The sequence below is a fragment of the Medicago sativa genome, chromosome 7 (genome assembly GCF_051527215.1).
Source record: "Medicago sativa cultivar Bolivia chromosome 7, Bolivia_mono, whole genome shotgun sequence".
Taxonomy (NCBI): Eukaryota; Viridiplantae; Streptophyta; class Magnoliopsida; order Fabales; family Fabaceae; genus Medicago; species Medicago sativa.
The window spans coordinates 9,007,463-9,034,552 of NC_140755.1; the positions used below are offsets into that span (position 1 = coordinate 9,007,463).

At 31.0% G+C, this 27,090-nt stretch overlaps 2 protein-coding genes across 2 annotated transcripts; one reads left to right on the forward strand and one right to left on the reverse strand.

Moving 5' to 3' along the window:
• Positions 1 to 215: 215 nt before the first annotated feature.
• LOC146904035 (uncharacterized) lies at positions 216 to 4,944 on the forward strand. The gene is made up of 4 exons (XM_085730526.1): positions 216 to 325; positions 1,067 to 1,542; positions 3,136 to 3,742; positions 4,276 to 4,944. The coding sequence occupies exons 1-4, from the start codon at positions 245 to 247 to the stop codon at positions 4,729 to 4,731; spliced, it is 1,620 nt and encodes a 539-aa protein (XP_085586652.1). The 5' UTR covers positions 216 to 244; the 3' UTR covers positions 4,732 to 4,944.
• An 83-nt stretch (positions 4,945 to 5,027) lies between these two features.
• On the reverse strand, positions 5,028 to 8,264 carry LOC146904036 (vacuolar-processing enzyme-like). Its single transcript, XM_085730527.1, has 8 exons — positions 7,867 to 8,264; positions 7,523 to 7,679; positions 6,890 to 6,972; positions 6,388 to 6,575; positions 6,206 to 6,254; positions 5,902 to 6,111; positions 5,435 to 5,641; positions 5,028 to 5,323 (listed from the first exon to the last, which is right to left on the reverse strand). The coding sequence occupies exons 1-8, from the start codon at positions 8,206 to 8,208 to the stop codon at positions 5,171 to 5,173; spliced, it is 1,389 nt and encodes a 462-aa protein (XP_085586653.1). The 5' UTR covers positions 8,209 to 8,264; the 3' UTR covers positions 5,028 to 5,170.
• Between the last annotated feature and the right edge of the window lie 18,826 nt (positions 8,265 to 27,090).

Here is a 27,090-nt window from a genome sequence, read left to right on the forward strand (position 1 = left end):
CTCAAATCACTATTCTAATTTTTTTAATTGTGATTTTTAAAACTTTAATTGTGTTTTAAGATAATGGCAATTATATTAATTTTTAAGAAAAAAGTCAATTTGCTAAAAAATTTATTTTCTAAATTTTAGAAATAGTCTTAGCACAACATTTCTGCTAAGACGTAGGGAGTATTATATCACAAATATATATATATATATAACACACTTTCACAGTTACACATGTAGAAACATCTTGATTGACACCATGGCAACAGTCGAGCAAATAACCTTCTTTGTTGTGTCGCTGTTCCTATTATGCTCACTAACATATTCAAAACGCTCTGAGGTAAGCTTATACTTCTATTTCTCTTTCTATTTATTATCACTCTTGCTATTTCTATGTGAAAGTTTGTAGCCAAACAAATATCATCAAGAGCTTATAGATAAACACAATTCATATAAGTGTTTATGTATAAGTTATGAGCCATTTTCATAAACTATCATTGGGAGTTATTTGCAAAAGCACTCTCTCACACAATATTAGAAGTGCTTACGTTATAGTAGAAAATCTCAAATAAGTTAATCCAAATAGGCTCTATATATCATGTTAAATTTATGTTTATATGTTTTGTTTTTAAAATGAAATTTATTCTGAATATTTAGAATAAGATAGTGAATACCAAAGTTGATGTGAAGTTCAACATAGAAGATTAAATTCAAGTTTTGTTCTAATCTTTTTAGCAAGTGGTTTAATTCCTCCCTAAATTTCAAGCATGTCTAAATTTTTCTTCTGAAATGAAACTTGTATTAGAAGTGACTTTGAGTTTAGTTGATTTCAAGTATTTGTTTTACGCCGTATACAACATACTCCGAGTTAGTGCCTTTTTCCAATCATCATCATCCGAAGAGAAAAAATATTAATGAAAAAAATTTAAATTGTATGTTAATACGATGTTTGACGTCAAAATTTGTGTCAAGGAAACATTTCTACAAAAATAATGTAAATTTTAAATATGGGATGATTCATTTAATTAAACTTTTGAACTAAGTGAAGTAGTCTAGAATTAATTGTTTTGAGTGATTTCAGTGGACAGAAAAGGAACAAAATTGGTTAAACCATGGTGGAGACATATACAACAGAAGATATGCAAGCAAGGAGCACAAAATCAACCTTAAAACAATTAGCAACTTAACTTTGAAGTGGAAATTCAATGCAGGCAAAGACATAACTGCAACACCAGCAATTTTCAATGGAACAATATATTTTCCTTCATGGAATGGTTTCATATTTGCAGTGAGAGAAATTGATGGAACTCTTGTTTGGAAAAAGAATTTGACAAAATTAACTGGTCTAGATTCAACAGGTTTTGTTGCGAATGTTAATTGGACAGTGTCTAGGGCAACACCAACTATAGCAGTTGAAGAGGATGTTGTGATTGTAGGAATATATGGACCAGCTGTTATTATTGCTGTGAATAGGTCAAATGGTGATTTAATTTGGCAAACTCGTTTGGATAGCAATAATGCTAGTGTTGTCACTATGTCTGGGACTAATTACAAAGGGTTAGTATATTTTTCCTTCTTCACTTAATATTATCATTTCGGATTAACGTGGTTAGTAAGTTTCAGTTAAAGAAAAATCGTTTGAAAAAAAAAACCGAGTTCAAATAAATCATAAGTGAAACAATTATTTTTATAGGAGGTGAAACATATTAACTACCTTATTCATGATTCAGATGATTAAGACAAAAAAGTCCAAATCGTCGACAGAAGTATGCGACCTAACTTATATTGAACCCAAATTACACAAGACTTATTTTATGCTCAACGGTGTCAATATCCACAAAAGTATGCGGCCTAACTTCTATTATTTTGGTTTTCGTGTCAATATATAGAGAACTTTGCGACCTAACTTCTATCAAAATCCAGTTAATTACATCTAGACTTCAAAAAACTTAAGGCAAAAACAAACCTATACATAGTTATTTTTTATTTTTTTTTGTGACAAGCAAACCTATATGTAGGCTAAGAAGTCGAATTAAACCTTAAAAAAGGCCATACATACATGATCAAATAAATAATGACAGATAATATAAAAGATGTCTATTTTAGTTAAATGTTGTCCTAACTTATTTTCACCCCTAACCGCATTATATTATCAATATAATTATTCCAGTGATCTCTAATCAAAATCTTTAGGAATGAACAACTAAAAATTATTCTTAATTATGTTTGTTGACATCTTGCACATAGGGCCAAATAGGTTGGTTTGAGTTTGACTTTTCATAAATAAATCTCTATCCAAAACATTCAAGACCCAAATATATCCAATCACTTGCCTTATTTTAAGTTTCTAAAAATATAAGTTTCTAAAAATAATAGTGTCATTGTCTTTTTTTATAAGGAGTATTATTTCAGCGAAAGTTAAGCAAAAAAAAAAAATTATTTCAGCGAAAGATTTTCTCACCAATCATCAAGATCTAATGAGATAGATTGGAAAGTCAGCACCGTATAACCACACAAAAAAGTCAATTAAAAATTAAAATATGAAGCACCTTTTGTTTGTGAGTTTCAATTTGTTAATTAGTCCATTGCAATATTTAACATTTTCCTTTTATTTTTTATTTGAAGTCAACTAAATTGTCGGTGTGTATTTTAATTAAAAAAAAACTTTATAGACTTGACTTTTTTTTTTTTGGTTGAATGTTGGCTGGTTGGACTTATTCACCCTAATTACATGTATGATCGAGGAAGGTAAAATTAAATAATTAATCTTATTATTTTTACAATAATTAATTAATTAATCTTGATAATTAAAGCGCATATGATTTTTTAAACAATATGCACCGGACAAAACAACACTAGATAGAACAGAACAACACAAGGCATAACATCACATGACAAACTTTTATGATATTGAATAATTTTTGGTCTTATATGATTTTTTGTGGTTTAGTGAGGGACAAAAATTTCTGTGTCTAGTCCCTTGCCTCGAGTTTATCCTGTCCCAGAAACAATTTTACAAATCAAACACCATACAACTAAAGTTGTCATGTTATGTCCTTCATTTTTTAGCAGATCAAACACACCCTAAATCTTGTTTGTTCTCAATATTAATGTTGACAATTATTTCTTATAAAAATATCAATTGCACAGGGCATATTATATCGGTTCATCTTCACTAGAAGAACTCAAAAGCCCTGAAGAATGTTGCACCTTTAGGGGAAGTTTTTCAAAGCTAGATATTAAATCTGGTGCCATTTTATGGAAAACCTATATGTTACCTGATAACAATGGCAAAAGAGGTGAATATTCTGGTGGAGCTATATGGGGAAGTAGTCCATCTATTGATGCATCAAGAAACCATATATACATTGCCACTGGAAATTTGTACTCAGCTCCTTTACACATACGTCAATGTCAAGAAGAAGAAAATAATAAAAATTTAACAAGACCAACTCAACCTGATCAATGTGTTGAACCAGAAAATCATTCTAATTCAATCTTAGCACTTGATTTGTACGATGGTGAAATTAAATGGTACCATCAATTAGGTGGATATGATGTTTGGTTCCTTGCTTGTAATGATTTGTCAACACCTAATTGTCCTCCTGGACCTAACCCTGATGCTGATTTTGGAGAAGCACCAATGATGCTCACAATTGATGTAAATGGTACTAAACAAGATATTGTTGTTGCTGTACAAAAGAGTGGTTTTGCTTGGGCTTTGCACCGTCACAATGGCGACATCATTTGGTCTACGGTAACATTTTTTCTATCAATTAATTGATATCACCATTATAGTAACGAATTATTTCAATCTCTACAGCAGTTCGGTTTTATAATTGGTCGCTAAATTGCTATCTAAATCAGTCGATAAATGATTTTGTGATTGATTTAGAGGCCAATTTGCAAAATGTCGCGACACCACAACAACGGGTTGATTAAGTTATCAATTTCTCGTTTTCAATCTCTAAATTGATCTCTAAATAAGTTACTGTGACTATTTTTTTGTACTGAATTAAGTAGAGATGTCATCGTCTTTTAAACCTTCCTTCAAAAATAAAAACATCTTTTAAACCTAATAGGTCAAACTATTTTGATTTTTTTTAATAGGTCAAATCTATTAATGTAAAGTCTAATTTGGTCCAACCCATTCCTACAACTAAAATAAGTATTGAGAAATCTATTTGTTACTTTTTAAAAGAATAAAAGTGTGTGTTAACAATTATTGATAAAAAACTTTGCCATAAAAAATTGTATTGCTAAAATCTTTCATTTACATATTTTTTTAAGGAAGCTGGACCTGGTGGAATTGCAGGAGGTGGAACATGGGGAGCAGCAACAGACAAAGAAAGAGTTTATACAAACATAGCTAATTCAAATGCGAAGAATTTCACTCTTAAACCATCCAACAAGACAACAACGACCGGAGGTTGGGTAGCAATGGAAGCAAGTAGTGGCAAGATCTTATGGTCCATAGCTAACCCTAGTAATGCAACTGCTAATGGTCCTGTTAGTGTAGCTAATGGCATTGTCTTTGCAGGATCCACAAATAAGAAAGGACCTATCTATGCAATTAACGGTAAGACTGGTGAAATTTTGTGGTCTTATGAGACTGGAGCAACTGTGTATGGTGGTATTTCAATTAACAATGGTTGCATATATCTTGGAAATGGTTATACTCTGGGTTTGGCAACGGTTATTGGAGGCCTTACTGGTGGTACTTCTCTTTATGCCTTTTGTGTTTAAGTAAACTATACTATTACTAGGGTTGGGGATAGTATATGAATAAAAAGTGTATATATGACCATAAAATTATACATATTTTATGGTTTTGGGAAAATATATATGTTTACTTGAATTCTCTTGATCATATTGGGAAATATGTAATATTGTCTCTTGTACATGTTTGTTTGGATTTGGATGATAATTAATGTATTGTGTTAGTATGTGTTTGATTAATTCGACTATGAGCCTCTCCTCAACCTACGAACGTGAAATGTATGTCATCAATTCAACTATAAAAATTGGCGTCGTTACCTGTATCTCAAAATTCACTCTGAAGAGTAAATCATAAATTTAATAATATTTATCCAATACAAATAAGAAGGAAATAACATTATTTAGAATCGACGCAAAAATGCTTTATCAATTTATAAATTTTTTATTACATCCTTTAGGAGAAAATTTAAGAAAAATGGTTTTTCTCAAGACAAACTTTAGACGTTGCTGCAATCATTTGCTCTTTAGAAATTCCAGCGTTGCACATGTTAGCAAAAGCTCTTGAGTATTTCAATCCATATGTTGAGAAGATACCACATCGACGTTCATAAATATTTACCTACATGAAATTTAGGGCAAACAAAATGTCTTAAAATGAAAATGTATATCACCAACCAACATTCATGCTAAAAAAATGCACATTTAAGAGTCAAATGATTTTTTTACTTACTAGCATTTTAAGACAATCCCAATCATCCACAAGAGGTTGACCATTCGAACGAACATTAACCATCATATCGGAGCTTTTCTCTTCTCCAAAAATAAGATTCCATATGAGATGGACATTGTGGTCCACATTCTTTCTTTCAGCAATCTCAACATCTAACATTGTTTGAGCTTTCAACTTTTCTTTAGAACCATCTGGTGTCTTTTCCAACTATAATCATTCAGAAAGAATTGCGTTCTTAGTATTGGAGTAAAAAAAAAAGGCAATTCGGTGCACTAAAGCTCTCGCATACGTAGGGTCCGGGAAGGGGTCCCAACATTTGGTGTATTGTACGCAGCCTTACCCTGTTTTTTACACAAGAGGCTGTTTCCAAAACTTGAACCCGTGACTTTTCAGTCACATGACAAGGAATATGAAAAATGTAAAACCTATATATAGACACATTCGCAATAATATAGGGAGAGAATAACCTTAAGCTTCAGGTGAAGTAAATGAGCATCTTCTTGGCTAAACAATCTTGTTGTATGGAACTTTTCATGGCTAAAATGACTTGGAGTACTATTGAAATTGTAGTTGTCACCAAGATATGTAGCTAGAAAATCATTTCTCATATTTAAATCTCCATATTGCATGACATGAGCCACATATGGTTGATCTGATAAATATGTTCTATTGTAAACCTGTACATTATTGCATGTTTTTAATGTTAATTCAACATTTTGTATGCACATATGTATTTATTAAGAAAAGGATAATATTGAATAAATGGCTTACGGTATAATATTGTTGATTCAAAGTTTCCTTTGTCCTATCATTTTGGTCACTGCTCCAAAAAAAATAAAATAAAAACTCAAATGTTAATACCTAGTTAATATAAATCATTAGATTAAGAGAGAACATGTTTTACTCCCAACATTTAAGAAGCAAATAGAATATTTATCCACTTATATTCATACCTGTCTTCCATCCAAGAAATGCTGTACCCATCTCCCAAACAAGTTGTATAACAAGTTGATGAATCTGGACAGTAGAATGCATAACTATCCTCAGTTGCATTAGAGGACGTGGTTGCATAGATATTGATATCATTTGGAAGAAGTCCTTCAAGCATGCTCCCCGACAAGCATGATTCTATGTATATCACCTTTTTTTCATGAAATTAAATAAAACAATTATTGCATTTTAATTTTGTTAAAAAATTAATTTTAAAAGCATGTTCTTATATATCAATTAATTAGTAAAGTAAAATAATCTTCTACCACTCGAATATTTTTTCTTAATTTTATATTTTTATAAGATATATATGTTAGTTGGTGTTAATAAAAAATTAACCATAAAATTCTTATTTCAAAAAATAAATAATTTTCTTTTGAAAAAAAGAATGTAATATTTTCCTAAAGGAGTAAGTAGGTGAATTTGCATTTTTCCTAGCTATACATAATATTCGAGGAAACTCACCATGTTTTTGTAGGATTTAGCATCATATTTTTTCTTCAATGCCTCTGCAAAATCTTTGCCCCATACAAAGTTATCTGGCATGGCTGATCAAATAAAAATATTTTCCCAGATAAGTATATGCCTTACAAAATAAAGTAATCTAGAACAACTTGTCTTTATTTATGCTTGATGTGAATAAAAAATATATCATAAAAAAATGTTATGGACGATGAAGGAGTTTGAGAAGGAGATCCAATGTTTGATCCCTACTACTTTCCCCCTCTTTTCTAACCATATATTAGCAACTAACATTTTTTTATAAAAAAAAAAAGTAAAGGTTACAAACTTATTTTAAAAGAAAAACGTACACGGTACATGTTCTAAATATCTGAGATAAATTTTCTTGTCAAAAAAATATGTGTTACAAACTTACTTACTACCACTTTAATTAATAAAGAATTTACTCTTCCCAGTTTTTTTTCTTTTTTCTTTTCATATAATATAAAATATATGAGTTTAATGTATATTTCTTAGTGGTGATCGATTATAGAACAAAATTAATAAATTTTTAATTTACATATAAATATTAGATAAAATAAATAATCATATGCTAAAGTTGCGAGCATGCTAAACTGGGCGACATATGTTACTAACCAATAAGGCCTGCGTTACCGTGCGCAGCGATGTAAATGAAAATGGTGTCATTTGGTCCGGTCTGGAGCACCTTACCACTACCTCCGGTAAGAGCACTCTTGTTACCAGTAAGCACAGCAAAAAAATTATTTACATTTGTATTGTTTCCAGTATAATCCTGAAGAAAAAAAAATATTGTGGATATTAATTCAACAAACTCAACTACTAAATTAAAAAATAATTACGTCAAGTAGAGAAAATAAAATTTGTTTCTTTACCCAACAAATGATGTGTAAAACACCAATTTAGAAAGAAAAAAAAAAACATAGGTAACTTAATATGGAAAAATTGAAATATATACATACTTTGGGAACACCAATATAAACATTTGGTCCATCTGGTTGATTGATTATAACGCCAGGCCATGGGTTTTGTTCATTGTAGGCAATATCATCATACATCATAACAATGATATTTTCATCTTTAAGACCACCATTTTTTAATACTTGATAGGCATGACACACATCAGCTTGGTGCCTATAATTAGAATAACCTGTAGAACCAGCAACTAGTAAAGCCCATTTTGTGCCTGCTTCTTCAAATTGTGACAGTTTGTTGTGCATAGGATGCAAACAATAAGATCTCCTTACCGTCACACTCATGAATACCACTAGCCCTACCCAATAGATGAACCTAATTGTATTCATTTTTGTTTGTAAAATTTACACAAGTTTTTGAAGTTGACACACTTGAACTATGACTTACTTACCGTGGCATTTAGAAGGATATATATAGTCCCTATAGAATGAAATAAAAGAAAAAATATATAAAATTTAAATGTATTTAGTTCAAAATTTGTATCTAATACATTTGACATTTCGTTATATTTTTGCTTAACATCCTTTAAAACGAATATAACAAAAATTGATAGAAAATGTCAAATGCGTCTAATACACGTTTTAGACCAAATACACCTAATTTATATTTATTATTGCTTATACTTCCTTCGTGGATGCATATATTAATTGCAACCTTAAAATTAATATCATTCAATCAATCAATTAATTTGATTAAGTTTTATTGGGTCATGCTAACTTATATCCTAAATAAATATGTTAAAGATTTCATAAATGTAGTAAATATTCAATGAAAAAAATTAATTTTAAAATTTTCAGAATTAAATTGGCACAATTTCCAAGATTTTTTTTTGACAAGCCACAATTTCCAAGATAAAATTTCGACTTTACATTCCCTAAGCATTTCTCATTTTTTTTATGAGATTTCATTTTTCAATTTATATTATACTCCCGCCGTTGCTTTTTAATTGTCACAATTTGACTTTTTACACAAACCAAGACAATAGATACTTTTACTACTTTTGATACAACAATTTATCTTTTCCTATAATAACCTTGATAATTTTTAGGAAAATGTTAACGAGTGTCTTCGGGGCACTAGTTAAGAACCATTAATAATAAGTTTTTATGAAAAATTGTGTAATCAATGCATTTGAATCTGTAATATTTAACTTTCTTAAGGAATATTTTCTAAATTTGGGATCATTAAAGAGTGCACCGGAGGCACTTGTTAACAAGACCCTAATTTTTACTATCTCATTTTATATATTTCTCTATCTACAATAAATATTTAAGGGTAATATATAAATAAAACAACATTTAATGATGTACTATTAGACTTTGAAAATGACACTTAATTAGAATAGGTAAAGCAACATTTAATGATGATATAGGATCAGAGGGAGTATTAATTAATTAAGAAAAATGCTAACAAGTGCCCTTCAAAAAAAAATACTAACAAGTGTCCTACGAGCATTTGTTAAAAAGTCTAAAGAATAAATTTTTTTCTTGAAAATGGTGCATTCAATGTATTAAAACTTTTAAAAGTAACATTTTCTACTTAAAATATACAACTTATTTCGATTTTTATCCTTAACAAATTTCCTAAGGACAATTGTTACAAGACTCATTAATTAATTAATAATGTGAAAAACTATTAATTAATATTAGTGGTCAATGTCTATGTCCAACTCAATTTGAAATTTGAGCATCAAATTACTCTTTTATTAATTCAAGTAGTTTAGGGGCTAAACTTAGACATTATAAGTGTGGAGAAGTACAAAGTCTGCGGTTTAAATCTTGATCATTGTATATATTTTTTAATTTGTCTTTATAAAAAATTTGATGTGGAAATATAATAACGATTATTTATAGGGTATTTTAATCTTTACTTTTTCGCATGATCTTTGTTTTTTTATAATACTTTCGTCTCTAATATAAGACTCTTTTGTGTTTTTTCTTTGTCCCTTTTTATAAGACCCCTTTCAAATTTTAATATATATTAATTATTTTTTTACCACTATATCCCTATTTATGTTGCATATTTTTCTGCAATATATAATAAATACAATATGAAAATATTAACTAGTTCTCTTTCCTAAGGATACTACTGTAAAACAATACTCCCTCCGGTCACATTTATAAGCAAAAAACAACTTTTTAGGTACATTGAATAGCTAATGTATCTAGTTTATAAATGTGGTTAGATACATTAGTTATTCAATGTATCTAAAAAGTTGTTTTTTGCTTATAAATGTGACCGGAGGGAGTAAGAATTATCAACAAAATTAATTCAACTATTAACTTTCTTAATTCCCGTGTTTTCTCAAAAGGTCCCTATAATTAGGGAAGGAGGTAATATGAATGATTAATTTTACAAAATCTGCTTTTTGAAGACTATTTTTTAATTTTGAAATTTTCTTAAAATTATCTTTTCAAAAATATTATTTTTAAATAAGGGTCTTTTTAACGAGTATCCCGGTACACTCTTTAAGCATTCCTCATGAAGAAATTATTCTTTAAAAATAATTAAAAACTTCAATTTCCAATGCAATAAATTCATAAGTTTTCATAAAATCTTACCACTTTTGGTGTTTCAAGTGTGCTCCGGAGGCACTCGTTCATATTTCCCTTTAAATAATTAACATTTTTAATTATAAGATTTATATTAAATTGTTTTGAATGTTTAACTCTTTTGAAAAAAATATCTTTTTCAAAAAAAAAAAAAAAAACTTAGAATTTTTATTATTTTATGCGATCTTGAAAAAAGTGTGTTATGAGAAGTTAACATTTTGAAATATATCTTTTTGGTGAGATAAAGGTTTTCATGAAAATTTATCTTTTAAACTCTTTTTTAGTCCTTTGATAAATTTATCTTTTCCTTTTGAAAATCTATCTTTTTCCAAAAATTTACTGTATTGATTTGTAGACTAGCTTGATCAGTCGGCAACAACACCCATTACTCTTAAAACCCAGTTGGAGAGCGAAGGTTTAATTAAGGGGTTAGTAAGCAAGCACCCATATATTCAAACCTAGCTGTTGGGTGATACTTGAGAAACAAGTAATCTATTGAGCCATCAGAGAGATAACCTTAATCCTCCCCTATAAAGAGGTCTCTAGCTAAACCCCAACTCATTTACTTTTATCTCGAGAAATACTAAACTCTAGCAACCTAGTACATGTGACCTTGCCTATTAGGTATCACCTAAACTTTATTATTTGGAACACTGGTTGCCTACAATGGGGCCAAATTAAAGTTATTCGTCGGCCTTTCTCTTTATCAATCTAAACTAGATGGTACGATTAGTGGACAATGAGACATTGTAGGCCATCCAAGTCATGGTTAAGATATTCCTCCGGATTCGTAGGAACAACCCTGGTTAAGGACATACAATTCTAGAATGAGACATTGCAAATGTAAGTCCATGGAATGGAGAAAACCCAATAATTTGACAGTGATTCTAACAATGGAGTGAAGTAGATAACATCAAACCCTTAACCCTGTAGATCTGGGACACCCTGTTCTAGAAAACATAAAACCACCAAACCCATAGATGTCATGTAGTCTGAACAAAGATGAGAATGGGAAACTTGTCTCTAAAAAGGAATTTATAGGCATAGTTGGATCATTCTTATACTTGATTGCAAGTATAATCAATCACTATCTTTGCAGTAGGGATTAGATGTACAAAATTTCAATCTTGTCCAAAATAATCTCATCACACTGTTATAAAGAGAACTTTCAAATGCTTTGTAAGTACCATTAATATTGGTCTTTGGTATAGAAAATTAAAGGTTCTTATTTTGATCTTGTCGCCTACTTTGTTGTTGACTATGTTGGGGATAAGCATGGAAAGAGACATAATGGGGCATATACCAATTGCTTGGCGAAGCCCTCATAAGTTGGTCATGGAAAAAGAAGAACACCATTCCACTATCAAATACAAGAGAAAAATATGTATTTGTTACATGCTGTTGTTCTCAAGTCCTTTTGGTAAGAAAGCAATTGAAAGATTACTCATTAAGGTACACAAGAATTCCAATCTTTTCAAATAATACACGTGCCATTAATATTTCTAAGAATTCTATTTAGCGTTCTTGGTCAAAACATATTGATATCAATCATCACATTATTAGAGATAATGTTCAGAAGAAAGATGTGGAATTAAGGTTTATTGAAACCAAACATAAATTAGTTGATGATTTGGGATGGACAAAATTGGGAAGTGCACCAAATCGTAACAAATAATAGAGTATTAAGTTTATCGTTCTCCACATAGATTTTCGTTCAACTTAGCAATTAGTAAAACTTATTTCAAAGAGTGAATGAAAAATAGAATTGAATAGAGTTTCTGGGTTAAATTGTCATTCCCAATGCGAGATTAGGTTTGTGATTCATATTATTAACGACGATTAGGGAATTCTTGAATCCCCCCTTCGTGATGGAATTAAGTCATTAACTTAGGAAACAAAAAGCTATATGGTGCTACTCATGATTTACTGAGTTAACAGTTAAAAACTCATACTAAGCTTCTCACAACAACGTATATTCCGAATTAACCTAGGTTATATTGCGGTGTTGACCAAAGAAGATAGTAGAAACGGTTAGGTTTCAAATATGAATTTCATTAACATAATTATGAAATAAGTTATTAGAACAGCCATGAACGGATAATAATTTCGGGTTGTCAATCCTACTTGTAATCTCTGGATCAATTTTCAAGATTACGATGAGGAGATCTCTTTTCAAAAAGCATTAAGAACATGCAAGGACTATTTAAATCAGGCACAAGAAAATCACAACTGAATGAAAACTTTATTAATAGAATCCAACAAATAAGAAGGGGTTCATCTTCCCTAAAAAAAAAAAAAGAAGGGGTTCATCTTGGAACCCAAATCAAGAGGTTTAGTTGCTCATGACAAAATAGAAAAACATACCCTGGAGAGACAGAGGAGGAAGAAATCCTGCCTTGAAACCCTGAAGGCTGACCTTTGTCTTGCAATTTCAGCTTCTGAATGAATCATAATGAGTGCAAGGGTCTCTATTTATAGAAAATGATCAGTTAGGGTTTAAGAGAAGAAAACCGGGCTTTTTAAACCGATCCAGCTTGGAAAAAAAGCTGCATGCAATTTCTGCCCGCAGCCGTGCACAAATGGCGCCCGCGGCAGTGGCAAAACTGCCTCATACGCAAATGGCGCCTGAGGTAGCCCTTGAGGTGCAAAATCTTGCTTTTTCATCCCGTTTTTTATCATTCTTCCGTATGGAAACTCGTAGGAACTTGAAATGGATTTTCTTCACTTTGTATTGTCTTCAAAAACCTTCTAAGAACCATTGACTTCAATCTTCATATCCTTGATACTTCACGTGATTTCTTGATTTGTCAATTTACATTATTTCTCACTACAAAACACTCAAAACACCTATAGAGTTGCATGATCTACGATAAAAGTGAATTACAACAACTCGAGTGAAAACAATGCAATATGTTCCTCAAACGATTGACAACTCCTTTATCTCTCATCTTATTAGCGAAGACCATAAAATAGCATACCCTTTATATATATCGAATAATCTGGAGGACAACATCTTAATGTGTAATACGTGGAAGAGTCATGAATTGGCAAACCAGATGAATAATATATGAAATTTCCGTTCGAATAATTTGTGAGGTAAGTCGGACTGCCTACGAGCAGCCGATAAAGAGACTCATCATCAAGCATAGTACGATCTTGAAGAGTAAATTGAACATTAAGTTCAAGAGGAATGTGCTCTATTTTACAATCAGTGGACCTGCTCGAGAGACAAGATCAGGAGCATATTTAGCCTGTAAGAGAAACAAACCAACACGAGAAGATAATACTTGAAGCCCGAAAAAATTACATAATGTTCCAAGATCATTCATCTCAAAATGTTGACACAAGATTTTCTTGAGTTCTTCAATTCCAACAAAGTCGTCGATAGTGATAATCATGTCATTGACATAAAGAAGCAAAACAACAGTACCATAAAGAAGCAAGGCAATAATGTGTTTAGTTATATAGATGCAAATATGTAATTTTGACATTTATCAAGTTTTTGATAATTTTTTTAATTTCTTCCTTTTAATTGATCCCGGAAGTTATGGATGGTGTAAGATATAGGGAAAAGAGAAGATTGAAACTGATAATAAACAAAGGGGAGTGACATAATTCATTTCTCCAGATTACTCTTGTTAAATCTCAACATCAAATAGAAACTAAATTTGACATTGAAATTTTACAAGTGCACTAGACCTAAATGAGTTATGAATCTATCCTTTGCTAATTGCCAATTTTAGTTTCTTCTCTTTCTCCGGTATTTGTATTTACACAGCCACAACCACCATAACTTGCATTGTTGATTTATGCAAACAATAACAATCGTATATGAAAAAACAAGAGTGGATGTTTTTGTACGCAAAACAGGGATATATGGAAATTTAGAGAGAATTAAAAGTGGGTGAATGAAGGAAATTGTAAAAAGAAAATGGGAACCAACCAAGAGATATAGGGAGAGAGTGAATGCAGAAGAGTAGTGCCTTCTATGATAGGAGGTATTGACTATTGCACTTTGGCACATGGTCTCCCTATTGAAGTTAGGTGAAGGAAGTAAGTTAGGATTTTGTTTTATTTTCTCTCTTGATATGTTAAATTTATTCAAACTTTCCTGAATTTTCATTATTGATTTTTGAACTTTGTAACTGTATGATAATTTAGGTTTGGATACGATCTGAAACTGAAGTCTATGAAGAGAATTAAGATTTAAATTTAATATAAGGGAGTCTATGAAGAGAATTAAGATATAAATTTAAAATAAGAGAGTAGGGAAATTGGAAACTGAAACTTATATTACATGCTTTTATCTAATTTCTTCTCTCATTTTCAATATAAATTCTTCTATTTTATTTTCTTTCACACTGTTCTAATTTTTTCGATTTCATGATAATTTCTTTTCACCTTGAAAAAAAAATATAATTTCTTTTCTACAGTTAATGTCTGCTGGGTTAAGACTATTATTCAATAATGGATTCAAAAAATAGTTTATTTTAAACAAGATTCTATGAAATTGTCTCCCTTCTTTTGTTTGTGTACCATTTCTTCTTAAGAAGAGCCACTCTCATAAATAATGGTGGATAGAAACAACACTGAAATGGTTGAATTTCTTGCATTTCTCGACACTGAAATGAGATTCACCGGTTGCTTGTTCTTTTTACATGCAATCATTTCAGTGTTGTTTCGCCGGTTGATTGTTCTTTTATATTTGCATTTCTCTTGCTCTTCAATTTATCATTTTTTATGTTGGTTTGTAACATGTTTGCTATAGTGAATGAAGATTATTTTTTGGGACCGTACTACCTGATGATTATTAAATGTGAATTTCCATTTCTCTAACTTCGTTATCATTTTCTTCTCAATCGTTGTATTAGTTTCCAACACCATGAATAATAGGGGCCTGTATACAGAAAATCATTTCGTTTATTTTTTTTATATGAATTTTTCTTTTGTAAATCACAACAATAACAGATTCAAGAACGTGATAATAAAGGACAATAAAATTAAGTCAAATATGAAGTCTTTGTGTTTATTCAGTAAAATATAAAATGCCAATTAACCCAATTGAAAAATGTCGATTTAATAAATTTTTATATAATTAGCTTAATATAAAAAACAGATGTCCCATTTGCATACGACAAATAATAAAAATTAACAAATGCATAAAAAAAGAATAAATAAATCAAAACGTATTCTAGTTTATTGTCTAGTTGATATGAAATGAGAAACAAAAACAAAAAACAGTTGTTGCGTAAAAGAAAAATGAAAGACAAGAAAGAAAGGTACAAAAATGAAGAAGAAAGAAAGAGAGCTGCAGGGAGAATTGTGAATACTGGGGATGGTGGTGACCCTGACATTGCAGTTTGCAGTTGTGGGAGGCGCTCACGGTGAGGAAGAGAAACTATGTATTTTTGTAATGTGATGTGGGAGTTGAAATATTTGGGACTAAAAATGGGGCCTTTAGCTTTCTACATATTCCCCCTCCTTTTTTGCTCTGATTTATTGCTCATATTTATACTCCTAAATTAGGTTAAAGTATGAGGGAAGATGCTAAAACTTAGAGTAAGGAGCAATTAAAATTGTAGTCCTATGTTGTTGCTCCTTGTGCATGGCCGTTGGGGATGGTGCCAAAATTGTAAGGTTGGAGTTAGAAGAAAATGCAGAGATGCATGTGGTCTATGTAATATCTTGAGAGCACCAAAATAGAAAAGAGTAAAAAAAGCAAATGGGAAAGCATTAATTGGATGATGCTTGAAGATGAAAATAAAGTAACCGTTTTATGTAAATTAAAGAATATGCAAAGTGTACAAACCATTAGTATAATACACTGATGAATTGCTCAAAAAAAAAAATACATTATTGAAATTAACATGACAAAAACTTCTGAAAATGCAACAGCTGAAGACGACAATTACTTTTTTTTCAATCTAGTATTTACAAGTAACAAATTGTTCAAAGTCTTCTCTAGTGTTCTGGCTGCAATTGTATGAACAAGCAACAGCCAACGCTGTTGTATATATTGGTCACGCCCAACACTATTGGGAATGGTAGATTACACGAAATGATAGACTTTGATTCCATATTAACATTCGAGTATTGGATGTAACTTATATTTATTCGACTGCTTATAAGATAAAGAGATGTTTCTTATTATAAACTTTAATCATCCTTTACTTTTAAAATAAAGTGAGAACTGATATTTCCAAAAGTTTAAATTGTTTTGCACAAAATTAATCATTCTGTTATTATATATTTATCTTTTAAATTGTTTTGCACAAATCAAAAAGTTAATTTTGAATAATATACAAATTTTAAATATACACTGACAATTTATTTACCAACCCTCTCATTTACTCACCCCTTCTAAATCCATTTGGGGTGGTTTGATACTGTAGAGTATATTACTTTTAAGGTTTTATGTCCGTTTCTCTTAAATGTCAATTTCGGTTGGCTAGTTTGGCTCTTAGAAAGAAAAAAAAATTAACTCTTTTAAAAAACCAATAATTAAAGAGAAACAAAGCATAGTTTAATATCCAATTACTTTGAATCGAGTATACTTACCCTTTGAAGTATGTTCCGGATATGGTGATGGCACCTGAATTATGGCTATCTAATTAAGTCATCCAAACAAGCTTACCATTGGTTCTATTAAGAGCAATAACAACAAGAGGACCACATATTCCAACAAGAAGTAAATCATCACCAGCTATATTAGAAACAAAACCAGATGATTTTCAGCATGTTATATTTTCAATATTTTGTTTCCAAATAAGTGATCCATCACATACTTTCACTGCATATATGTAACCATTCTAGCTTGTAAAATAAATTGTTCCTTTGTAAATTGTTGGTATTAAAGTTATTTCTTTTTCTTAAATTGAATTTCCACTTCAAACTTAGGTTATGCTCCTAAAGTTATTTCTTTCATAGTTATAGTTATTAGTATTTGACCGAAATGCTATATCATCCGAAAATGATCATTAGATTATTTTGATCAATATCATCATCAATATATAATCAATTAAAAATTTCTCTTCCACCAGTTCTTTATAGTGTGTAATTAAAGTTTCTAGAAGTTACTATCATATTAATTTCCTAAACAATGACTTTTCCATGTGACGTTTGTATTGTTTTTCTTTTCTTTTTCTCTACAACTGTTGAGAGGTGTATAGACCTTGGCTCTCCTCAAAAAATGCACAAAATTGTTTCGACCATGTTGGAACATAAGTGTTTTTCTGTGTGGATGAATGCATGTTTAAAGTGTGTCCTAAATGGGATTCCCTGCTGTTACAACAGGGTGCTGCAACATATCAGCCGTCCAATAAAAACTTTATGGTCGAGATCGTTTTAATTAAAAAGCCACAGTTTTAATTCTTAACCGTTCGATCACAGATGAATGCCCGAGATTTAGAACTGTGTGAAACTATGGCATTTTGCTACAGCAACAAAACCAAATCCGCTCGGCACATGCCAAAGCATACCCGACACACGCCCATGCACTATCTAGCTCATTTGCAAATACAAGAAAATTCTCTCGCTATGGATTTACTTACAAACATATGGAATCAGCTGAGAATGCATCAAGTGCGCCTATCAAGTTAATTTATAGCTAATTTTGTTAGCTATAAGTATATGAAAGAACTAGCATTCTTATCTTTGTGGCTTAGATTTACATGATTTTTTCTCCGGATTTTCTACATCATCATTGGAGATTTGAGATTAACATATGACTTGTGTACAATATTGGTCCAGTAACGTAGAAACTCAGGAAAATATGAGAGAACGTTCATATTTCATTGTATGTCTTGGATACAAGCTATTGCTCCTATTTATATTATAGGATTGGAGATAAAGAGAGAAAGAAAATAATTACACATGAATGCTAATTGATTGTAATATAATTAGATATATAGGCTAATTGATTATAAAATAATTCCATATAAATTACAATAACAAGTGGATCATAAAATATCGTAGGTCGTAATATCCCTCCTCGAACTCAAGTGGGTGGAGCTATAACTAACTTGTGTTTGGATACTAAAGTGCGGAAGCGACTGAGAGAATGAGGTTTTGTAAACAACATATTTATGAGGACTAAAAATTACATATGAGTTGTAACCAACTTGTCACTTTTATTTATGAGGGACTAAAAATGAAATATGTAATTTTGACGCTCATTATTTTTTTTTATTAATACTGCAAGTTATCGATAGTGTAAGCGTGTAACTTGAATATAGGAACAAGAGAAAAATACTATAACTGATAATTAACAAATTCTAGACACAAATCCTATTCAAGACGGTGCTTGTGAAATCTAAACATCAAATGAAAACTAAATTTGATGTTGAGATTTTACTAACACCGCAAAGAATGGAATTATGATATATCCTTTGTTAATTGCCAATTTTAGTTTCTTCTCTTTTTGTATTCGTATTGACACGGCCACAGCCACCATAACTTGCATTGTTGATTTAAGGAAACAATAACAATCGTATGAAAAAACAAGAGTGAATCGTTTTTGTGCGCAAAACAGGGATATATGAAAATTTAGAGAGGATTAAAAGTGGGTGCATGAAGGAAAAATGTATAAAGAAAATGGGAACCAACCAAGAGATATAGGGAGAAAGCGAATGCAGAAGAAAAATAAAGGAATGCAGAGGGAGTATATAGGCAAGCATAGTGCCATGGTGGTCTCCCCATTGAAGCATAGTGCAGAGGGAGTATACTAGGTGAAGAGTGTAAGTTAGGATTTTGTTTTCATTCTCTCTCTCTTGATATGTTAAATTCTGAATCAGTTTAATTTATTCAAATTTTCCTAAATTCTCATTATTGATTTTGTAAGTGTATGTTGATTTAGTTTCTCTTTTCTCTCATTTTCAATATAAATTCTTCAGTTTTTTTTTTTGGGTGGTAATTCTTCTGTTTTATTCATTCACATTGTTCTAATTTTTTGGATTTCATAAAATTTCTTTTCACCTCTAAAAAAAAAAAAAACAATTGATAATTTCTTTTCTACCGTTCATGTCTGCTGGCTGAAGACTATTATTCAATAATGGATTCAATAAAATTGTATTTTTTTAACAAGATTCAACGAAACTGTCCCCCTTCTCTTTTATATTTGCATTTCTCTTACTATTCAACTTTCTTCATTTGAATCTCTCTTAGTGTTAAATTTTCGAGTTGATATCTTTGTATGGATATTAAATCGTTTAATTTATTTTATCAATTTTTATGTTGGTTTGTAACATGTTTGCCATAGTGAATGAAGATCGTTGGACTCTCTCTCATTCAGATTGACCTGCACAAACAATTGTGGTCACTTTACAATGACTATTAAATGTGAATTTGCATTTTTCTAACTACGTTATCATTTTCTTCTCAATCATTGTTTTAGGTTTCTCAAAAAAATAATTAAACGCAACAATCAATCTAACAATTGTTGCGGCTTCTTCATTTTTCTTCTTGTAACATTTAGTTATTTCCTAAATTTTTATACGTTATAGTAATAGAAAAAACGGACTGTCACACTAGTTATAATAAAAATTAAGAAATGAAAAGAAAGAAAAAACAATGAGTAAATCATAAAGTAGAATTTTCTAGTCTGTTTCTAGTTGAAATGAGAAAAAGGAGAAAAAGGAGAAGTTGTTGTTGCATATATAAAGAGAAATGCAAAGGGAAAAAAATGAAAGAGAAGAAAGAAAGGTACCTACAATGGAGAAGCCTTGACTGATGTGCACAAAGAATCGCGATTTTCGGCATTGGCGATGGTGGTGGTTGCGATAGCAGTTCACGGTTGTGGGAGTCACTCGAGGTGGGTTTTAGGTGGTGGTGATAGGGTTTGCTGGTTTTTTTTTCATTCTCATTTATTCTTCCTATATGGTTTCTTTTCATCTCTCAAAAAACTATGTATTTTTGTAGTGTGATGTGTGATGTAGTTTTAGACTGAAAATTGATGAAGACTTTATTAGTTTTCTAAGATATTTTCCCCTTCTCTTTTGCACTGGTTTATTGCTCATATTTATACTCCTAAGTTAGGTTAAAGTGTGAGTGAAGATGCCAAAACTTAGAGTGAGGAGCAGTTAAAATTGTAGTCCTATGCTGTTGCTTCTTTTGCATGGCCGTTGAGGATGGTGCCAAAATGGTAAGGCTGGGGTAGGAAGAAAATGCAGAGATGCATGTGGTCTATGTAATATCTTGAGAGTACCAAAATGGAAAAAAAGTAGAAAAGCAAATGGGAAAGCATTAATTGGATGATGCTTGAAGATGGAAATAAAATAACCGTTTTATGTAAATTATATAGTATGAAATGTTTTGATAAGAAAAGAAAAAAAATTAAAAGAGTGTTACAAATCAACATGATACTTCCATTGGTATGTGTACAAACCAATTTTTCGAAATGCAGCAACCAATCATCAATACATAACCTGGTGCAAAAAAATTACAATCAACAGAATAAATAGATAAGTAGCAAGTGTGTGAATCGGTTGATTTTAAACTTTTCAGAATTATAGTCTATGTTATTTAAATACAGATCAGTAGAACCTACCTACCCAAAAATTTTGTCAAAAACTTCTGAAAATGCAACAGCTGAAAGAGAAGAATTAATTAGCCTCCTTGAGGGCCTTTGAAAGACAAGAGTTAAATAATGAAAAATTATGTCACTAAGTTATTTCTATTTCAATTTTTTCTTCATTTGTGTATATATGCACAAATATTTTTCATTTGGGGTTATGACCAAATAAGATTTGCTCCTTTATAGAAATGACATTTTAACAATTCATGAGAAAGCATTATTATCAAAACTTAATTCCTTCAAGGAAAAATAGTTCAAAAATTATTTCCACAACAAGGTAATTTGTGTGCATTTAATATTCACCTTAAAAAAAGGTTCAAATGTGAACGTTCACTGCTTTTAAGAAGACAAATTAGTCCATAAAAATTAACAAAAGGAAGAATCCAATATAAGATCTTGAGAGGAGTACAATAAAGATTCTAAGTCAAAACATCAGGTCAATCTAAGTAGGTTCTTTCTTTTCTATTTTTACTATTAATTCTGATATTTTTACTAAAATTAAAGAGACTTTTAAGTCTTTTGTAAGAGGTCCAAAAATAGAATTTTGTTAAGAGGCCCATATTAGACAAACTTTGATCATTTCATAAAAATGAAGAGATTAATTTGTCAATTCTGCTCTTTACCCAATAATTTTTACTCGTTCCAAACTGAAAAGACAATAATGCCCTTGCGTGAGTTAACTCACACCACTTACACTTCCAGCGTGACTTAAGTCACGCTAACTCACGTTGTTTTCCTTCTCTTCTTCTTCTTTCAATCGATCACTTTCAAGATTAAAAAATTTCATTGTCTTTTGCGATTTCTCTCCATCTGTCACCATTCATGACCTCCTTCCATAGTTGCTCCATTTTTTTTGTTGAATTGATTAATTGAATTTTTGTTTCTTCAAAAATCGTGGTTAATAAATCTAGATTCTCGTCGTTATCACGTCATGCAATTATCTTGGGTGGAATCATTACCTTGTTTGCTGCATTAGACATTATTATAATTCAGATAACAAGTACCTAAGAGAGCATAAAAATAAAAACAATATGGAATTATATTCTGCAATATAATGAAGCAAGAAGTGAAATTCACAAAAACCTCACGATTTAAAAGAAAACCATTTATGAAAACGATTCAGTAAGTGTTATTTAGTCTCATGCAGAATAAAGATTTAGGGGAAAAAACAGAGAATGAATACCAGCAAGAAGGAGAAGAAGAGAAAGAAAATGGCTGTGAAAAACCAACGTTAGTTAACTCAAGTTGCGTGACTTAACTCACGCTGCCTTCAACACCTGCGTGACTTAAGTCACGCAGGGGTGTTTTCGAAAGTTTGGTTGGGAGCGAGCAATTTTTGTCGGGGGAAAAGAAGAATTCTTAATTTGTCTAGTGAATGTGACATAAATCAAAGAGTGCAACTAGCAGTTTAAAGAAGTAATTCAATGCAAGTCCAACGAAGGCAATGCCAGCAACTATAGATGAAAATTGTTATTTAGGTACCTAGGATTGCTCACAAGCTCCTCAAAATTTCGAAAATACCTCCAATGGTAGTTAACTATAATTCGTTGTTGAGCAAGAGTTCCAAGCCATTCCAAAGTTATCATATATTTGACAAACCTCAATTTTGTTAGCCTTATCTATCGCCACCTTACTATCCTATAATTCCACCCATTCATCAAAAATTTCAAAACTTTTTCCAAAATGTGTGTGTCAAATCAGCACATAAGGACTGCTAAAGGGTTTTTACACCCATTTAACCTCAAGAAACTGGTATTGCATCTTTTAACCTATTTCATTGCTTTTGTTTCTTGATTATATTAGAACTTGATGTGACGAATAGAACGAGAGTTAGTAATTGTTCCTGAGAATGAGTTATAACTCCCATTTCAATCGGTTCATCTTTATAATTTAGTTTTTTTTCTTATGTTTTGTTACTTATTTGTAATTATGGCTGAACATGCGTTGAGTCAAAACTAAATATTGTTAAGTCTTTCGATGAATTCAAACCATATATTGTTGAAGCTTCCATCAAATTGAAATCATACATTGTTAAAGTTTTCATTGAATTGAAATCAAACATGGTCGAAGCTTCCATTGATTTGAAACCAATTATTGACTCTAGAGATAACATTATTACTCCCAATGTTTTAAAACTTCGTGATAAGTAAATGTGAAACATTACCTTTTCACAAAAGAGAAATGGAATGTTAGAGATGATATGCTTAATTGGGTTAGCCATTAAGCAACAAAGGCCAGATTTACGTTAATTATAGATAAATCTTGTGATGGTGGTGAAAGAAGGTCGTCAATGTTAGTGCTGGGTTTTGAAAGGGGTGATGTAAACAAAGGAACCAATAAGATATTGAACCTAAAAGACATAAGGTCAAAGAAATGTGAATGTACATTTAGGTTGTTTAGTTATTTGTCAAAATTTAATCAATAGTCACCGAGTATTTTTAATGGAGTTTAAAACCTTCCAACTGAACCAAAGTTAGAAGATCACAATATTACTGGTAGATTAACTGAGAAGGATAGTTGTGGACCTAACAAGAAATATGGAGGAAGCTAGATTCACATCAAATATAAAAACAAGTTTACAATGCACATCAAGGATACAAAAATTTCATCAGAGATGGAAGATCATAGATGCAACACCTGTTTAAATGCTCAAAAGTGTTGTTAGGCAATTCACAATATGTTACAGTTGCAGTTCAATAAGATACAAGCATATCTTGGGATGAGTTGTACTATTTTGGAACATAGATATCAAAAACATTCATTTTACTCTAGTTTAGAGTATAACTTTTATAGAGTTGCCTTGAATTTTATCTATTACTAAGCATCTCGGTCAAAGGAAAGGGGTATTGATTGTAAGACGCATATTTGTGTGATCAGAACATCATATGGGTTGTCTTGTGTTTGTATTATTGCTATGAAGATTCATCATAAGAGGCATATTTGATTGGATGAGGTAAACACTCATTGGCAGATGTTATGTTTTGACGTTGACAAAGCAGAATGATATTCAAAAACATCTCAAAAAAGTATATTAGACAATGAAACTACATATCAAGGAGCAAATGTGTCAAAGTAGCATTTTTCACAAATGACAACATCGACTCCTCATCTTTAAAAGGTATAAACAAATGGTAATTCAAAAACCTTTTATGCAACTAGAGGTCATCCACAACATAACCCAAATTCCCAAACTATGTAACTTGGATTAATCCTTGATTATTTTTTCACGTAGTTCTTAAGGACGATTGTCCACTACCTCCCTCGTGTGCGGAATGGAAACCATACAAGACATATGAAGATGGGTCATGGGAAGAAAATTTGTAGAGATACAAATTTTGTTTCAAGGAATTATGGATATTGAAAGAAGATGAAGCAATTTCACAAGTTAGGATGTGGCATGTATAAAATATAATATTATAGTGCATTAACACTTTTTTTTTGTTCATACCCTTTTTTTGTTGATAATGCACCAACATGTCTTTTTGTGGTCGATAATGAACATGCATTTTTTCTGTGTGATCCAATATATCACTAACATCATATAAATATACATATATTTTATTTATTTTGGGGTTCATAATCCACTGACAACTTATGAGGATAATATTATGTATCCAGAAAATCTACATTTCATTTTATTGTTTTATGACATCTTCTCTTGTATCTACCTCTCTCAAGTGAATCATATTTCATATGGATAAAGTAGAAGATCATGTCAAATGCTAAGGTTTGAAGAAGACAATTTTTAACCTCCATCGACAACTTTGTTGAGTTGAAGACGCAACTTAATATATTCTTTCATCATGTTGGTGAAAATTTTACCACATCTCGTGTTGATGCTCATTTACCACACAAACCTACATATGATAATTTCAAATGAACTATTGTTTACCATCCTAAGATTCTTATGGATGAAAGTGATGTAAAAAATTCATATTTTTCCGATGTCTTATCATGATGGCATTTCATATCCTTTGGTTCATTTGAACTACAAGTGGACAAGTGTCATTAGAGATTTGATGTAATTTTAAATTGTGGCCGTCAATTTTTCGTAATGTTTAATTATTGTTGATTTTTAATCTTTGGTTTATTGTTTTTGAATTTTAAGTTAGGGTCTATTAGTGTTGAGTTATGAATGATTATGTATTGTTGAATTATGGCAAATTAATTGTTGTTGAAAAACTTATCGATTGTTGAATTGTTTGTGTGTTTATTGTATCTAGATAGGTCGTTCTGTGTTTTGGTTTTGTATTATGATTTTATAATATTGCATATCTTTCGGCAATAACATTCTAACCACCGTTCCTGAGAACAATTTTCAACTATTGTTTTTGGGAACGGACGGCTTCAAATTTCTATTCGGCGGTGAATGACAGTTAACTATCGTTGGAGATATTTTTGAAAATTCAAGATGCTTTTGAACAATTCTAGAGGCTTAAAGAGCAATTTTCTATAGACTTGAATGCATTCTTAATCAAATTGGGCCCTACATCTGTCAGCCCCCCACACCACAAGTCACAATATAAGTTTGAATGCTTGTAGTTTTTTATTGATTTTTTTATAAGTATACCCCACAATTTTATTTTGTTTTCAAATTAGTATTAGCATCCATTATCCCATTTTCATCGGTTACCTACGACTGCACTTTCATTTCTTCACCTGAATATACTTAGTTTACAATTTACATCTTTTTAATAAAAATTATGAACTACCCTTTATGGTTAACATTGGTTGTCACTTTATTTAATGTGTATATTTAAAAGGTGGGGTTAAATATATTTTTAGTTGCTACGAAATTATGAATATTTTAGTTTAATGCCAATTAAATTTTAAAAGTAATTAGTCTTTGATAATATTGTAGTTTGTAAGAATAATCTATATTTTAAACACTTGTTTCAAGAAAGGATAGTTTTAGTCCTCAGATATTTCCGGCATGTGAACTATGCTCGAACAACATAGAGCAACCACTCATTACCTAGAAGCTATTACCTGCAGTACCACGAAACCCTAAGGCAGCCGGGAGATCAGTCGAAAGACGTCATATTTGAAAGCGCAATTGATAAAACAGACTTGAACACCCAACTTTTAATCACCACAGTGGCGAACACAAAGAACGTCATTTGAGCCGTTTATGACGAACATAAATCTCTTTAAAACAACAACTCAATATCTTACCTGAATTGACCCAGATCCCTCTTAAACAAATCTTTCAACAACGACACACACAACGACGACGAAGAGGAATTGATCCAGAGGAAACCCATAAATCAAGATCCAACAAACAACACCAAGCAAAAAAAAATCTTCAAGAACCAAGTCACTGTGGTGCAGTTTGAGCAAACCTAAACCGCCGTCGCTGCCGTCGGACAAAAACCAGATGCCCTAGAATCTTATCTCATAACAACCCACCATTTAAAGGACAAGTATGAGAGGCAGTGCGAATGTCCGATCAATCATCGAACCACCAACCACCGCTATCTACATCTTGTAATGAGGTTTGGATTGAAAGGGACAACGACACTTTTGGGATCTTAAAGAGAAGTCAAAGAAAGTATTTTTAATGAGATAGGAAAAAAAACATATTTAACCTTAAAATATAAAGACCATAAATAGCACTTCAGGAAAGATATAATAATGAAAACACATAGCACACTTGGTAAATAAAATAGTAGGGTAGAGGTGTTAGGGTAGACTACACCTAAAACAATTCTTCCTTCAACCAACATTTTTTAAGATGAGTTTTGATATCAAAATTTTAAAATGTGTCCTTTAATTATGTAATGTAATTTTGAAATATGTATATGTATAAGTTGGAAAAGCAAAAGACAAATAGACATAATATATATGATATGACATTCAAATATCAGGATTTTTGGAGGGTTTGAATAGCTTAACTGGTTGAAGTTAAATCATTAGGAGTTGGAGGTTCGAAATTCTAACTCACGCGAATGAGTAAATACTAATTTAATAACTAACTATTAATATTTAACATTAAAAAAAAGTGTACGGGTTTTGTTGTTGAAATTAAACAACTCTTTTAATATTATTATTTTATAAGAAAAAGTTTATGTGGATTGAGCTCCTGAGAT